At 45.3% G+C, this 16,480-nt stretch overlaps 1 protein-coding gene across 1 annotated transcript in view; it reads right to left on the bottom strand.

Moving 5' to 3' along the window:
- Positions 1 to 16,480, bottom strand: part of LOC139254239 (kalirin-like) — a 113,345-nt gene that overhangs the window by 52,328 nt on the left and 44,537 nt on the right. Inside the window, exons 3-4 of the mRNA XM_070873657.1 lie at positions 8,061 to 8,188; positions 955 to 1,021 (exon numbers count right to left, since the gene is read on the bottom strand). Coding sequence (XP_070729758.1) covers positions 955 to 1,021; positions 8,061 to 8,188 — 195 coding nt within the window. The remainder of the gene's footprint in view (positions 1 to 954; positions 1,022 to 8,060; positions 8,189 to 16,480) is intronic.

Genomic DNA, 16,480 nt, shown 5'->3' with positions numbered 1-16,480 from the left:
GTAGCAGTGCAGGTGCCACTGACCTCTGCTCCTGACCCTGCCGGAGTATCTACGGTTAGGTGGGGGTCACCTGATTTGAATGTTTTCAGTGAGTGCCTTTAGGCAGCATCTGGAGAAGGCGAGGAAGAAGTGCATCGGCGGATGGCCACTTGGGAGGCTGGTGGTGGTCCCCCTCCAAAAGTTCAGGCACTGCAGTTGATTGGCCACCTTTATAAAAGGTTCAATCAATCACATTGCATTGCAGCAGTTCAGGGGTCTTCTAGGCCCAGAGAACTTGATGACCCCACTTTGTCACTAAAGTGACCTGGATGCTAGATTCTTTCTGGCATCCTGCTCACTGGACAGATGGGGGTGGGAGCCAATGGATTCCATTTGGGGGGAAAACTTCCCCACTGGCCCTGTCTCCTATTATACCATGGGCCAGGTGGACAGAAGTTCCACCTGCCTCAAGTCCATGTGGTTAAAATTAGCCTGGGCCTGGGCTGCATGTAAAATGAAGGAAATCTATCCTTCAATTTATTTCCTGGAATCCACATCATTAGAATGCTGAATACAAGGGCTGACTGTTAGGTAGAGGAGGAACGTTTCTGTCAGTAAAGAACTCTGTAAAAAAAAATGTAAAAAATGTTTTTGCCTGCTTGCAGGTGCTAGCGTCCATACCCTGTGGAAGGCCTCCACAATGTGCCACAGCAGAACGACACCCCTATTTCAGTGCGATTACCTGGCTGAAGCCAGCGAGTTTGCCTCCTTTATTTAACTGACCTTGGAATATTGGCTGGAGTCAGGAGACAGGGAGGGCACCTGTGTTGTGAGTGGAGGTCTCACCTCACCAGAGGTGCACTCTGATCAGAAAATCTAGACTCCCAAATTAGCCAACTGGATGAGAGAGCCCTACACAGTGAATATTACTAAACTCATTTCACCGGAAGTCTAATTAGATCCAACTCATCTTACCTCAACCACAGCTCCCAAGTCTCTCACATAAACATTCTCAGTTTCAACAAGTTCATTTAGGACATACCTGCAATAAGATAAAAAGTTATGCACTGATAGGCAAGAATTCTGATTGAAACATAGGAACAGGAGTCGGCCATTTAGCCCCTTTAGCCTGTTCAGCCATTCAATGAGATCATGGCTGATCTGTGACCTAATTCCTTTGCTCCATATCCTTTAATACAGTGTCAGCTGTGGCTCAGTGGATAGCACATGCGGCTCAGTGGGTAGCGCACTCCCTCTGAGTCAGAAGGACTTGAGCACATAAATCTAGACTGACACTCCAGTGAAGTACTGAGGGAATGCTGCACTGTCGGAGGTGCTGTCTTTCAGATGAGATGTTAAGCCGAGACTCTGACCGCTCTCTCAAGTGAACATGAAAAATCCCACGGCACTATTTTGAAGAAGAGCAGGGGAGTTATCTCTGGTGTCCTGGCCAATATTTATCCCTCAATCAACATAACAAAACAAATTATCTGGTCATTATCACATTGCTGTTTGTGCAAGCTTGCTGTGCGCAAATTTCTGCCATGTTTCCCACATTACAACAGTGACTACAGTCCAAAAGTACTTCATTGGCTGTAAATTGCTTTGAGACGTGAAAGGCGCAATATAAATGCAAGTCTTTCTTTGGTTAACAGAAATCTATCAATATCAGATTTGTTAATGTTTTGTATGACGGGAAAAGATTATAATGAGATGTCGAGTTTGGCTATCCATTCGGTGGCCTCATGAGATGCCAAGTGGAGAAATGAGGTGCTTCTCGCAACAGATCTTAGTGGGCATGTTGACATGATATGTTCTATGGTCTGGGGCTCATGGCCACAGTTGCACTTCGGATCATCCCTCATCTTCCACTCATGGAGCAGGTGACCGCATTGTCCATACCGTGTGCGCTTGAGCGTTGTCCATTGTCTTCGAGGGAGGTCGAAGCCAGGGACCTCTGCCGTTGGATCAGTGATGAGGTGCTAATTCTTCATGTTGCATTCGTTCCACGTTTCCGTCCATCTGGATACTGGGTCGATACCAGCTGCATGAATATTGACTGCTGTTTCCCAAAATTAACAATTGATCCAGCATCAACTGCCATATAGCTGCAGCATGACTTCTAACCCCTTGTATTAGAGAGCACCAGTTCCAACTGTAACAGGAGAGAGAGTGGAGAGCACCGGTTCACACTGTCACAGGACAGAGAGTGGAGAGCACCGGTTCACACTGTCACAGGACAGAGAGTGGAGTGCACCAGTTCACACTGTCACAGGACAGAGAGTGGAGAGCACCAGTTCACACTGTCACAGGATCATCCAGTCGTGCCCCGGTAACTGCCCCCAAAGGAAGTGGATTGTGGGAAATTGCACTCCGCTTCCATTGAGGGGTGGTAAGGCCAATTCTGCGGCGGGAGCAGGACTTCCACGCTGGGGGCTAAAATTCCCTGCCCCAGAAGGTTACCGCCCCCAAGATGGGAGCCTGTGCGGGGAGGCAGAGGGAAGTGGAGGGGAGACGGGGGCGGGGGATGGAGGGGAGAGTGGTGGAGGTAGGGGGGCGGAGAAACCCAGGGTGGGGGACAGGAGGGGCCACATTGCAGCGAAGGTCTGGGGGGGCGCGAAGTGTGTTGGAGGGTCGGGCCTGGGGGCTCTGTGCCTCGGTGCGGGGAGTGTTCAGAGTGGGGTGGACGGGTTGACTGCGCAGATGGCGGTTGGTGGATGTGGTGTGGTTGGCGTCGCGGGGTAGTGGCTCCAGGGTGGCCGGGGCTGGGGGCTCGACATCTGGGGGTGTTCGGCATTTGGGAAGGATTCTGACGGGACAGGGCGGATTGGGTGCGGGGAGAGTGTTCCCGGTGTTGGGTGGGTCCGGAGCCGGGGGGGGGGGGGGGGGGGGCATGCTGTTGGGATGGAGGGTGGGCTGTTTGGGGCTGGGATTGGGAGAGACTTCTTCACTCGGGGAGTTGTTGGCCTGTGGGGTTCCCTGCCGTGGGGGGTTGTTGATGCCAGTTCGTTGGATGTGTTCGGGAGGGAGTTGGATGTGGTTCTTGCGGCTGGGGGGGGTCGGGGGTGTGTGGAGGGGGCGTGGGGGGGTAGGTGCTGGGGTGGGTGATCAGCCATTATCTTGTTGAATGGCGGTGCAGGCTCGAAATGCCGAATGGCCTACTCTTGCACCTATTTTCTATGTTTCTATGTATTCTCGTCCTCTGGATATAAAAGCCAGCATTCCATTAGCCTTTTTGATTACTTTTTGTACCTGTCCATGACATTTCAATGATCTATGTGCATAAACCCCCAAGTTTCTTTGGACCTCCACAGCTTCTAGCTTTTCACCATTTAGAAAGTACTCTGATCTATCCTTTTTAGGTCCAAAGTAGATGATTTCACACTTGCCGACATTGAAATCCATTTGCCACAGTTTTGCTCATTCTTTTAATCTATTAATATCCCTTTGTACTTTTATGCTTCCATCTACACTGCTTACAATGCCGCATTGTAGGACCGGAACCAATGTCCTAGGGGGAGTGTTTGCTATTGCTGTTGGGGAAGAGTTAAACTAATATGGCAGGGGGATGGGAACCTATGCAGGGAGACAGAGGGAAATAAAATGGAGGCAGAAGCAAAATATAGAAAGGAGAATAGTAAAAGTGGAGGGCAGAGAAATTCAAGGCAAAAAACAAAAAGGGCCACATTACAGCGAAATTCTAAAGTGGCAAAGTGTGTTAAAAAAACAAGCCTGAAGGCTCTGTGCCTCAATGCGAGGAGTATTCGGAATAAGGTGGATGAATTAACTGCGCAGATAGCAGTTAATGGATATGATGTGATTGGCATCACAGAGACATGGCTCCAGGGTGACCAAGGCTGGGAACTCAACATCCAAGGGTATTCAGCATTTAGGAAGGATAGACAGAAAGGACAAGGAGGCGGGGTGGCGTTGCTGGTTAAAGATTAAATCAATGAAATTGTAAGGAAGGACATTAGCCTGGATGATGTGGAATCGGTATGGGTGGAGCTGCGGAATTTCAAAGGGCAGAAAACGCTAGTGGGAGTTGTGTATAGGCCACCAAATAGTAGTAGTGAGGTTGGGGACAGCATCAAAGAAGAAATTAGGGATGTGTGCAATAAAGGTACAGCAGTAATCATGGGCGACTTTAATCTACACATTGATTGGGCTAACCTAACTGGTAGCAATGCGGTGGAGGAAGATTTCCTGGAGTGTATTAGGGATGGTTTTCCAGACCAATATGTCGAGGAACCAACCAGGGAGCTGGCCATCCAAGACTGGGTGATGTGTAATGAGAAGGAACTAATTAGCAATCTTGTTGTGCGAGACCCCTTGGGGAAAAGTGACCATAATATGGTAGAATTCCTTATTAAGATGGAGAGTGACAAAGTTAATTCAGAAACTAGGGTCCTGAACTTAAGGAAAGGTAACTTCGACGGTATGAGGCATGAATTGGCTAGAATAGACTGGCAAATGATACTCAAAGGGTTGACGGTGGATAAGCAAACATTTAAAGATCACATGGATGAACTTCAGCAAATGTACATCCCTGTCTGGAGTAAAAATAAAACTGGGAAGGTGGCTCAACCATGGCTCACAAAGGAAATTAAGGATAGTGTTAAAGCCAAGGAAGAGGCATATAAATTGGTGAGAAAAAGCAACAAACCTGAGGACTGGGAGAAATTTAGAATTCAACAGAGGAGGACTAAGGGTTTAATTAAGAGGGGGAAAATAGAGTACGAGAGGAAGCTTGCAGGGAATATAAAAACTGACTGCAAAAGCTTCTATAAACATGTGAAGAGAAAAAGATTAGCAAAGACAAACGTAGGTCCCTTGCAGTCGGATTCAGGTGAATTTATAATGGGAAACAAAGAAATGGCAGACCAATTGAACCAGTACTTCGGTTCTGTCTTCACGAAGGAAGATGCAAATAACCTTCCGAACGTACTAGGAGACAGTGGGTCTAGTGAGAAGGAGGAACTGAAGGATATCCTTATTAGGCAGGAAATTGTGTTAGGAAAATTGATGGGATTGAAGGCCGATAAATCCCCGGGGCCTGATAGTCTGCATCCCAGAGTGCTCAAAGAAGTGGTCCTAGAAATAGTGGATGCATTGGGTGATCATTTTCCAACAGTCTATCGATTCTGGAACTGTTCCCATGGACTGGAGGGTAGCTAATGTAACACCACTTTTTAAAAAAGGAGGGAGAGAGAAAATGGATAATTATAGACTGGTTAGCTTGACATCAGTAGTGGGGAAAATGTTGGAATCAATCATGAAGGATGAAATAGCAATGCATTTGGAAAGCAGTGACATGATCGGACCAAGTCAGCATGGATTTATGAAAGGGAAATCATGCTTGACGAATCTTCAGAATTTTTTGAGGATGTAACTAGTAGAGTGGACAAGGGAGAACCAGTGGATGTGGTGTATTTGGACTTTCAAAAGGCTTTTGACAAGGTCCCGCACAAGAGATTGTTGTGCAAAATCAAAGCACATGGTATTGGGGGTGATATACTGATGTGGATAGGGAACTGGTTGGCAGAGAGGAAGCAGAGAGTCGGGATAAATGGGTCCTTTTCAGAATGGCAGGCAGTGACTAGTGGAGTGCCGCAGGATTCAGTGCTGGGACCTCAGCTCTTTACAATATACATTAACAATTTGGATGAAGGAATAGAGTGTAATATCTCCAAGTTTGCAGATGACACTAAACTGGGTGGTGGTGTGAGCTGTGAGGAGGACGCTAAGAGGCTGCAGCGCGACTTGGACAGGTTAGGTGAATGGGCAAATGCATGGCAGATGCAGTATAATGTGGATAAATGTGAGGTTATCCATTTTGGTGGCAAAAACACGAAGGCAGAATATTATCTGAATGGCGGCAGATTAGGAAAAGGGGGGAGATGCAACGAGACCTCGGTGTCATGGTTCATCAGTCACTGAAAGTGGGCACGCAGGTACAGCAGGCGGTAAAGAAGGCAAATGGTATGTTGGCCTTCATAGCTAAGGGATTTGAATATAGAAGCAGGGAGGTCTTAATGCAGTTGTACAGGGCCTTAGTGAGGCCTCACCTGGAATATTGTGTTCAGTTTTGGTCTCCTAGTCTGAGGAAGGACGTTCTTGCTGTTGAGGGAGTGCAGTGAAGGTTCACCAGGGATGGCTGGGCTGTCATATGAGGAGAGACTGGATCAACTGGGCCTTTATTCACTGGAGTTTAGAAGGATGAGAGGGGATCTCATAGAAACATATAAGATTCTGATGGGATGGGACAGGTTAGATGAGGGAAGAATGTTCCCGATGTTGGGGAAGTCCAGAGCCAGGGGACATAGTCTTAGGATAAGGGGTAGGCCATTTCGGACTGAGATAAGGAGAAACTTCTTCACTCAGCGAGTTGTTAAGCTGTGGAATTCCCTGCCGCAGAGAGTTGTTGATGCCAGTTCACTGGATATATTCAAGAGGGAGTTAAATATGGCACTTACGGTTAAGGAGATCAAGGGGTATGGAGAGAAAGCAGGAAAGGGGTACTGAAGGAATGATCAGCCATGATCTTATTAAATGGCGGTGCAGGCTTGAAGGGCCGAATGGCCTACTCCTGCACCTATTTTCTATGTTTCTATTCCTTTCACGCTCATCACCATTGTGGGAGGTACCCATATGTCTCACCATTCACTACAACTCACTAAACCACTTCCAAAGGTGCCCACAAATCTGTCCAAGAATGCAAAGTGCTGAAAATAAAGACTTCAGTGTTTGACAACACATCAACATGAACTATACATGAACATTGGCTAAAGGACCCAGATGCCTACCCTTTTGTGTTGTTAGTTGGTATGATTGGACAAAGATGAGGGTGAGTGTGAGGGTTGGCTTGTGAAATAGAGAACTGATACTGTAGATAGAGAGAGAGGGATGGGTGGAGGTGCAAGCTAAGTTGGTGTGTGCAAGGATATGCAGGAGTCGAGTCGGGAAGGCAGAGTGATGGGGATGTGATGAGTGGCTCATCAGGATGAGGTTGAGTGTGGCTTTGCAGTAACGTTTTGTGATTTATCAAGATCATTGAAGAGCTTGCGCCACTGCAGCTAGTCTTCCTGATGATGTGTCTGCCCTCCTCTGCAACGTGCAACCAGGCTGCGTTCGTGTCCATTGGAAGGGAAGAGAATCTCCCTCCCTGCTGTGACTCCCTCCATAAGCATCTGGAGGGAGTCATGGGAGAGTTTGGGTGCAGCCGTGCACCTCTATGCAGTGCTTCTCAGTGTTTGCAGGACCTCAATGCTGCAGAACAGTGACAGATGAACTGTCAAAATCTTTGTGGGTGTGGTCCCTTTAAGGAAACCAGCTGATAATGTGTCATCAAATGATGAAGACCAATTTCCTCCTAATTGGTCGGTAAGTCAATTGGGCAGGCTTAATAAATCCAATCTTCGGGATAGAGAGTGTGCTTTCCACAAGCCACCAACCCCGACCACATCGATCACACTGCTTAAGGAGAAATTGCAGCCATGATTTGTGACAAATACAGAAGAACTAGGAATTTACCCTTTCACTTGAAAATAAAACATAGAGGAGATTAGAGTAAAAACAGAAAATGCTGGAAAAACACTGCAGGTCTGTCAACATCTTAAACAAAGACTGGTCAATATTGCTTTGTTTTTAGATTTTCAGCCAAATGGCATCCCTCTGTGCTGTAAACATATTTGGTTTTATGTTTCTATGAAATGAACTACCTGCCAGAAAATGCTGAATGCAGAAATTGAGAAATAAAGCTACTACATTTACAGTAGAGCACGACTTCTCCTGATCGAGCAGATCCAAACAATAACAGGTTGAAAATCTATCCTTCCATCTTTTATCAATCATTGAGCCATTAAATACAGCAGAGGACATTGTATCTGAAGAGTCTGGATTTTGGTGCAATACCAGCTATAGACCTTGTGCTGAGTTTTCATAATGTTCTGCCATTATATAAAATTATAGCCAATTGCATCTACACTAGACATATTCATAGCTTTTTAGACAAATGTTAATATGCAGATAATATTTAATATTGTATTTCACTTGTAAGATGATAAAGAAAATGAGCTTACTTTATGCCTTTAAGTGCTTTAGCCTGTTTTTCTTCATCATAATCTCCAGGTGGCATTGAAGAAGTCATTGAATTGGAATGAATGGGATCTTTCAAATTACTTAAGAAACAACAGACTGGTTCCAGAGTCTAGAAACGAAATAAATGTTGTACTTTTTAAAAATAGAAGTGAGCAATAACGATATATATAAATACTGCATGGGGGCTAAATTGGATAGCCTCTGAAAACAGGCACGGGATCGCAATGTTGATTATCACGCCCCATTCAATGTAATGCAGGCAGCACGGCAACTTCGGTTGATTCCTGGTCTGTGCTGATTTAGCTATGGCAGCAATTGGCGTGCTATAAATGCTCTCAACTTTCCAAATTAGGGTAGGGAAATATAGAATCAGCCAGGGTTTCTGCTCCTGACAGTTGTCCTTTACTCCTCTTGTGTGTACATCAAGTGAGCATAGGAATTAGCCTGCAACATTCACTGTCTAGGCTCACAAATGAAAAATGGTCACTTGAAAGAGATACCAGCGGGCTGCCAACACAAGTGGAACCTTCCGGAGAGGACAGGGGGAGAAAATTAGCTTTAAAAAGGAAGAAGCATTACCAGAAGTGAAAGCAGGCAAAAGGGAAGTAAAACAAATAAATAGTCTTGCCACTTGTAATATATTAGGAGGATGGGGAAGAAGGGAGGAGAAAGTAAAGGTTACAGTTACATTTTCAAAGAAATAACATGTAACATACACAAGCAAAATTTTCCTCTGCCCTGTTCCCAAATTCCATCCATAAAATGGATGCAATGCCGAGAAAATATAGATCCTGAAATTCCGACGTTCCCGGGTCCGTACGAAGTTTGTATGGACCCGGGAAAGCATCGGAAAAGTTGGTTTTCAGCGCGTAATGCGCATGCGCTGAAAACTAGCGTAAGTTTCTGGCTTGACAGATCATCTGCAGATCGGGAGCAAGGACATTTGTAAGTGCAAATTTCTGATAGTTACGCATAATGTCCTCAAAAATCTTGCGCCTGAAAAAGCAGGCGCATAGCCGACTGTGGAGCAGGATTTCCTGGAGTGTATAAGGGATGGTTTTCAATATGTCGAGGAACCAACGAGAGAGCAGGTCATCCTAGACTGGGTCTTGTGTAACAACAGAGGATTAATCAGCAACCTGGTTGTGCAGGGCCCCTTGGGGAAGAGTGACCATAATATGGTAGAATTCTTCATTAAATGGAGAGTGACACAGTTAATTCAGAGACTAGGGTCCTGAACTTAAGGAAAGGTAACTTCGATGGTATGAGACGTGAATTGGTTAGGATAGACTGGAGAATGATACTTAAAGTGTTGATAGTGGATAGGCAATGGCAGACATTTAAATATCACATAGAAACATAGAAAATAGGTGCAGGAGTAGGACATTCGGCCCTTCGAGCCTGCACCGCCATTCAAAAAGATCATGGCTGATCATTCACCTCAGTACCCCTTTCCTGCTTTCTCTCCATACCCCTTGATCCCTTTAGTCGTAAGGGCCATATCTAACTCCCTCGTGAATATATCCAATGAACTGGCATCAACAACTCTCTGCGGCAGGGAATTCCACAGGTTAACAACTCTCTGAGTGAAGAAGTTTCTCCTCATCTCAGTCCTAAATGGCCTACCCCTTATCCTAAGACTATGCCCCCTGGTTCTGGACTTCCCCAACATTGGGAACATTCTTCCCGCATCTAACCTGTCCAATCCCGTCAGAATCTTATACGTTTCTATGAGATCCCCTCTCATCCTTCTAAACTCCAGTGAATAAAGGCCCAGTTGATCCAGTCTCTCCCCATATGACAGTCCAGCCATCCCTGGAATTAGTCTGGTGAAGCTTCACTGCACTCCCTCAATAGCAAGAATGTCCTTCCTCAGATTAGGAGACTAAAACTGAACACAATATTCCAGGTGAGGCCTCACTGAGGCCCTGTACAACTGCAGTAAGACCTCCCTGCTCCTATACTCAAATTCCCTAGCTATGAAGGCCAACATACCATTTGCCACCTTCACCGCCTGCTGTACCTGCATGCCAACCTTCAATGACTGATGAACCATGACACCCAGGTCTCGTTGCACCTCCCCTTTTCCTAATCTGCCGCCATTCAGATAATATCCTGCCTTTGTGTTTTTGCTCCCAAAATGGATAACCTCACATTTATCCACATTATACTGCATCTACCATGCATTTGCCCACTCACCTAACCTGTCCAAGTCACCCTGCAGCCTCTTAGCATCCTCCTCACAGCTCACACCACCACCCAGTTTAGTGTCATCTGCAAACTTGGAGATATTACACTCAATTCCTTCATCCAAATCGTTAATGTATATCGTAAAGAGCTTGGGTCCCAGCACTGAGCCCTGCGGCACTCCACTAGTCACTGCCTGCCATTCTGCAAAGGATCCGTTTATCCCGACTCTCTGCTTCCAGTCTGCCAACCAGTTCTCTATCCACGTCAGTACATTACCCCCAATACCATGCGCTTTGATTTTGCACACTAATCTCTTGGGTGGGACCTTGTCAAAAGCCTTTTGAAAGTCCAAATATACCATATTCACTGGTTCTCCCTATCCACTCTACTAGTTACATCCTCAAAAAACTCTAGAAGATTTGTCAAGCATGATTTCCCTTTCATAAATCTATGCTGACTTGGACCGATCCTGTCACTGCTTTCGAAATGTGCTGCTATTACTACAACAATTGTACATCACTGTGTGGCGTAAAAATAAAAAAGGGAAGGTGGCTCAACCGTGGCTAACAAGGGAAATTCAGGAAAGTGTTAAATCCAAGGAAGAGGCATATAAATTGGTCAGAAAAAGCAGCAAACTTGAGGACTGGGAGAAATTTAGAATTCAGCAGAGGAGGACGAAGGGTTTAATTAGGAGGGGAAATTAGAGTATGAGAGTAAGCTTGCAGGGAACATAAAAACTGACTGCAAAAGCTTCTATAGATATGCAAAGAGAAAAAGATTAGTGAAGACTAATGTAGGTCCCTTGCAGTCAGAATCAGATGAATTCATAATGGTGAACAAGGAAATGGCAGACCAATTGAACAAATACTTTGGTTCTGTCTTCACTAAGGAAGACACGAATAACCTTTCGAAAATACTAGGGGATCGAGGGTCTATTGAGATGGAGGAACTGAGGGAAATCCTTATTAGTCAGGAAATGGTGTTAGGGAAATTGAAGGGACTGAAGGCCGATAAATCCCCAGGGCCTGATAGTCTGCATCCGAGAGTACTTAAGGAAGTGGCCATAGAAATAGTAGATGCATTGGTGGTCATTTTCCAACATTCCATGACTCTGTTTCAGTTCCTATGGATTGGAGGGTAGCTAATGTAACCCCACTTTTTGAAAAAGGAGGGAGAGAGAAAACAGGGAATTATAGACCGGTTAGCCTGACATCGGTGGTGGGGAAAATGTTGGAATCAATTATTAAAGATGTAATAGCAGCACATTTAGAAAGCAGTGACAGGATCGGTCCAAGTCAGCATGGATTTATGAAAGGGAAATCATGCTTGACAAATCTTCTAGAGTTTTTTGAGGATGTAACTAATAGAGTGGATAAGGGAGAACCAGTGAATGTGGTGTATTTGGTTATTCAAAAGGCTTTTGACAAGGTCCCATCCAAGAGATTAGTGTTCAAAATTAAAGCACATGGTATTGGGGGTAATGTATTGACGTGGATAGAAAACTGGTTGGCAGACAGGAAGCAAAGAATGGAAATAAATGGGTCCTTTTCAGAATGACAGGCAGTGACTAGTGGGGTGCTGCTACGTTCAGTGCTGGGACCCCAGCTATTTACAATATACATTAATGATTTAGACGAAGGAATTGAATATAATATCTCCAAGTTTGCAGATGACACTAAGCTGGGTGGCAGTGCGAGCTGCGAGGAGGATGCTAGGAGGCTGCAAGGGGACTTGGACAGGTTAGGTGAATGGACAAGTGCATGGCAGATGCAGTATAATATGGATAAATGTGAGGTTAGCCAGTTTGGTGGCAAAAACAGGAAGGCAGATTATTATCTGAATGGTGACAGATTAGTAAAAGGGGAGGTGCAACGAGACCTGGGTGTCATGGTACATCAGTCATTGAAGATAGGCATGCAGGTACAGCAGGCAGTAAAAAAAGCAAATGGCATGCTGACCTTCATAGCGAGGGGATTTGAGTATAAGAGCAGGTCTTACTGCAGTTGCACAGCGCCTTGGTAAGACCACACCTTGAGCATTGTGTGTAGTTTTGGTCTCCTAATCTGAGGAAGGACATTCTTGCTATTGAGGGAGTGCAGTGAAGGTTCACCAGACTGATTCCCGGGATGGCAGGACTGACATATGAAGAAAGATTGGATCGACTAGGTTTACATTCACTGGAATTTAGAAGAATGAGAGGGGATCTCATAGAAACATAACATTCTGAAGGGATTGGACAGGTTAGATGCAGGACGAATGTTCCCGATGTTGGGGAAATCCAGAACCAGGGGTCACAGTCTAAGGATAAGGGGTAAGCCATTTAGGACCGAGATGAGGAGAAACTTCTTCACTCAGAGAATTGTAAACCTGTGGAATTCTCTACCACAGAAAGTTGTTGAGGCCAGTTCGTTACATCTATTCAAAAGGGAGTTAGATGTGGCCCTTATGGCTAAAGGGATCAAGGGGTATGGAGAGAAAGCAGGAATGGGGTACTGAAGTTGCATGACCAGCCATGATCATATTGAATGGTGATGCAGGAGCGAAGGGCCGAATGGCCTACTCCTGCACCTATTTTCAGTGTTTCTATGTTTCTATGTTTTTACAGGCGCAAGTGTTTTTTAAAAAAACACAAAAACATAGAAAAAATAAAGTTAAGAACACACATTTTATCATTAAAAACCCTCCCCACAACAGTAAGTTTATTTTTAAAAACTTTTTTAAACATTAATAACTTTAAGTTAAATGAATGTAGTGTATATATTCTAATTTTTATTCGTGTTTTGGGTGTTTGGGGCTGATTCTTAATCAATGTAATTGGAGTTTAGAACCTTACGGAACTCCTATTACTATGATACTTTACCTGATTGGCTGCCCATAGGCATGTGACTCCAGCTCCAGGCCTGCGCACGTCCCGACGTGCACGCGCTGCGAATCGCAGTCAGGAGAGGCCTCAGCATCGGAAAGTCAAACGTGGGCAACAGCTTAAGGTAGGTGCGTATTTTTCCTCTAAAATGCTCGCGGGAAGGACAAAACGGAATTTCAGGGCTAAAATGTTAACCTTTATTCCCTGTTCTGTTTCTGAATATCACTTCCTCTTTGACTTTTAGGAACATAGGAACAGGAGTAGGCCATTCAGCCCCTCGAGCCTGCTTCGCCATTCAATGAGATCATGGCTGATCTGCAACCTAGCTACATATACCTTTGGCCCATGTCCCTTAATACTTTGGTTAACAGAAAGCTATAAATCTCTGATTTAAAATTAACAACTGATTTAACATCAATTGCCCGTTCCAAACTTCTACCACCCTTTGTGTGTAGAAGTGTTTCTTAACTTCACTCTTGAAAGGTCTAGCTCTAATTTTTAGACTATGCCCCCTAGTCCTAGAATTCCCAACCAGTGTAAATAGTTTGTGTCTATCTACCCTATCTGTTCTCCTTAATATCTGGAAAACTTTGATCAGATCACCCATAACCTTCTAAATTATAGCAAATACAACCCTAATTTGTGTAATCTCTCCTCGTAACTTGACCCTTGAAGTCTAGGGAATCATTCTGGTAAATCCATGCTGCACTCCCTCCAAGGCCAATATATCCTTCCTAAGGCGTGGTGCCCAGAACTGCTCACAGTACTCCAGGTGTGGTCTAACCACCGTTTTGTATAGCTGCGACATAACTTCTACCCCTTGTATTCTAGTCCTCTAGTTATAAAGGCCAGCATCCCATTAGCCTTTTTGATTATTTTCTGTACCTGTTCATGACATTTTAATGATCTATGTACCTGGACCCCCAAGTCTCTTTGTACCTCTACTGTTTTTAGCCTTTCATCATTTAGAAATTACCCTGTTCTATCCTTTCTTGGTTCAAAGTGGATGACCTCACATTTGCCTACATTGAAATCCATTTGCCCATAGTTTTGCCCCTTCACTTAATCTGTCAATGTCCCTTTGTAATTTTATGCCGACTATCTTTGTACCATCGGTAAATTTGGATATATGACTTTCTATGCCATCATCTAAGTCGTTAATAAATACTGTGAATAGTTGAGGCTCCAACACAGATCCCTGCAGGACACCACTCGTCACATCCTGCCAATTTAAGTACCTATCCATTATCCCTACTGCCTGTATCCTGCTACTCAGCCAATTTCCAAACCAGGTCAATAATTTGCCCTCAATTCCATGGGCTTCTACCTTAGTTAACACCTTTTATGTGGGACTTTATCAAATGCCTTCTGGAAGTCCCTATAAATAACATCCATAGACATTCCCCTGTCCACTACTTTCGTCACCTCCTCCAAAAATTCAATCAGTTTTGTCAAGCATGATCGACCTTTCACAAATCCATGCTGGCTCCCTCTGATCAACTGAAAATGTTTGAGGTGTTCTGTCACCCTATCCTTAATTATAGACTCAATGGGCTGGATTTTAGGCTTTTCAGTTTTCGGGGCAAAAACAGAGGCGGGGCAGGAAAGTTACCGGCCAGGAAAGTCTAGCCCAAGAAATTTCCCGACAACAGATGTTAGGCTAACTGGTCTATAATTCACTGGGTTTCCCTCTCAACAATTTTCAGTAGCAGAGTGACATGCACAATTTACCAATCTTGATTTCACATTTTGATTCAAATGGCTCTAGCTTTATACACAGATTTCCTCCAACAGTCAGGAGGCCAGCATCGCGAGAGCGGAGCAGGCACGGGACTACAAAGGGCGGCAGTAGCTTGGAGCAGCGGCAGTCAGGAGGCCAGCTGCAGCAGGGGCAGAAAGTTAAAAAAAATCTAAATCGAAGTGTGATGTCATAGCCAAGCAGGTAAGTGATTGGCTGATAGATTGGTGAGTATTTTTCGTTTTCTTTTTTTCTTTTCTTTAAGAAACCTTCAGCATTGTTGTAGGTTAGGAACTGCAATTAAATATATGTGATCTTTATTATCTAAAGAGAACCAGTTAATAAAATCGGCTGTTTGCTGAGTAGCGGCTGGGTGTGTTTTGCTAAGGCTTAGAACTTAGAGGTTCTACTTGATAGTTCCGAGTGTTACTAGAGGGATGACAGGGCAGCTCAGTCCAGTGGATTGCACATCCTGTGGCATGTGGGAAATCCTGGATGCTTCATGCAGCCGGGACGACCATGTGTGCAGGAGGTGTCTCCAGCTGCAATAACTCGAGCTCCGTGTTTTGGAGCTTGAGCGGCGGTTGGAGTCACCGCTGTCATGTATGTAACCTTTATGTAACAACACTGCAATACTGTATATACGTAAGAAATGCACACCTTGACCACGGGGGGGTAAACTTGTGGGAGACACTCCTCACCTGGTCATCCAGGTATATAAAGGGAGGTCCCACGCAGGGTTATGACTTCTTGGTCCTGTGAATAAAGGTGCAGGTCATGAAGTGACCTTGTCCATAGAATGTGCCTCGTGTGGATTTGGGGTATTGTGTAAGGACTTTACATTGGCGACGAGAAACGGGAATCAACGACCCACGAGAATGGCTATCGGCAGCACAGATGAATGGTACTGTGTTGGTGAGGACTGGGACGATTTAATTGAGAGGCTCCAGCAGAGTTTTGTCATGAAGGACTGGCTGGGAGACGCAGCGGCCGGCAAGCGAAGGGCTCATCTGCTGACCAGCTGCGGACCTAAGACTTACGCGCTCATGAAGGACCTGCTCGCACCCGAGAAGCCGGCGGACAAAACCTTTGAAGAGCTCAGCAAACTAATCGGTGAGCATCTCAAACCGGCGAGCAGAGTACACATGGTCAAACACAGATTCTATACCCACCGAGGTCGGGAAGGACAGAGCATATTGGATTTTGTTGCGGACTTCTGGCGCTTGGCCAGCCTCTGTAAGTTCACAGATGCCTGCAGGGGGGAGATGCTAAGGAATTTCTTTATTGAGGGCATCGGTCATGCTGGGATTTTCAGAAAGCTAATTGAGACCAAGGACTTGACCTTGGAAGCGGCGGCGTTGATGGCTCAGACTTTTATGGCGGGGGAGGAGGAAACCAAGATAATATACGCACGCAATTCTGCCTCCAACGTGGCGATGGGTCAGGGAGTCAATATCATAAATGTGACACAGAGCCCCGTAGGCAGGCAAGGGCAGTTCGACACACCCCAGGCAGCAATAGACCCAAGAGTCAGTCACCAACAGACAATGGCAGGCTGAACGGACATTTACGCCCCCTCAGTGGACAATGAGGCCCGGGAGGGGGCCATT

The sequence above is a fragment of the Pristiophorus japonicus genome, chromosome 3 (assembly GCF_044704955.1).
Source record: "Pristiophorus japonicus isolate sPriJap1 chromosome 3, sPriJap1.hap1, whole genome shotgun sequence".
NCBI lineage: Eukaryota > Metazoa > Chordata > Chondrichthyes > Pristiophoridae > Pristiophorus > Pristiophorus japonicus.
This window is presented reverse-complemented; position numbering and strand designations above follow the sequence as displayed.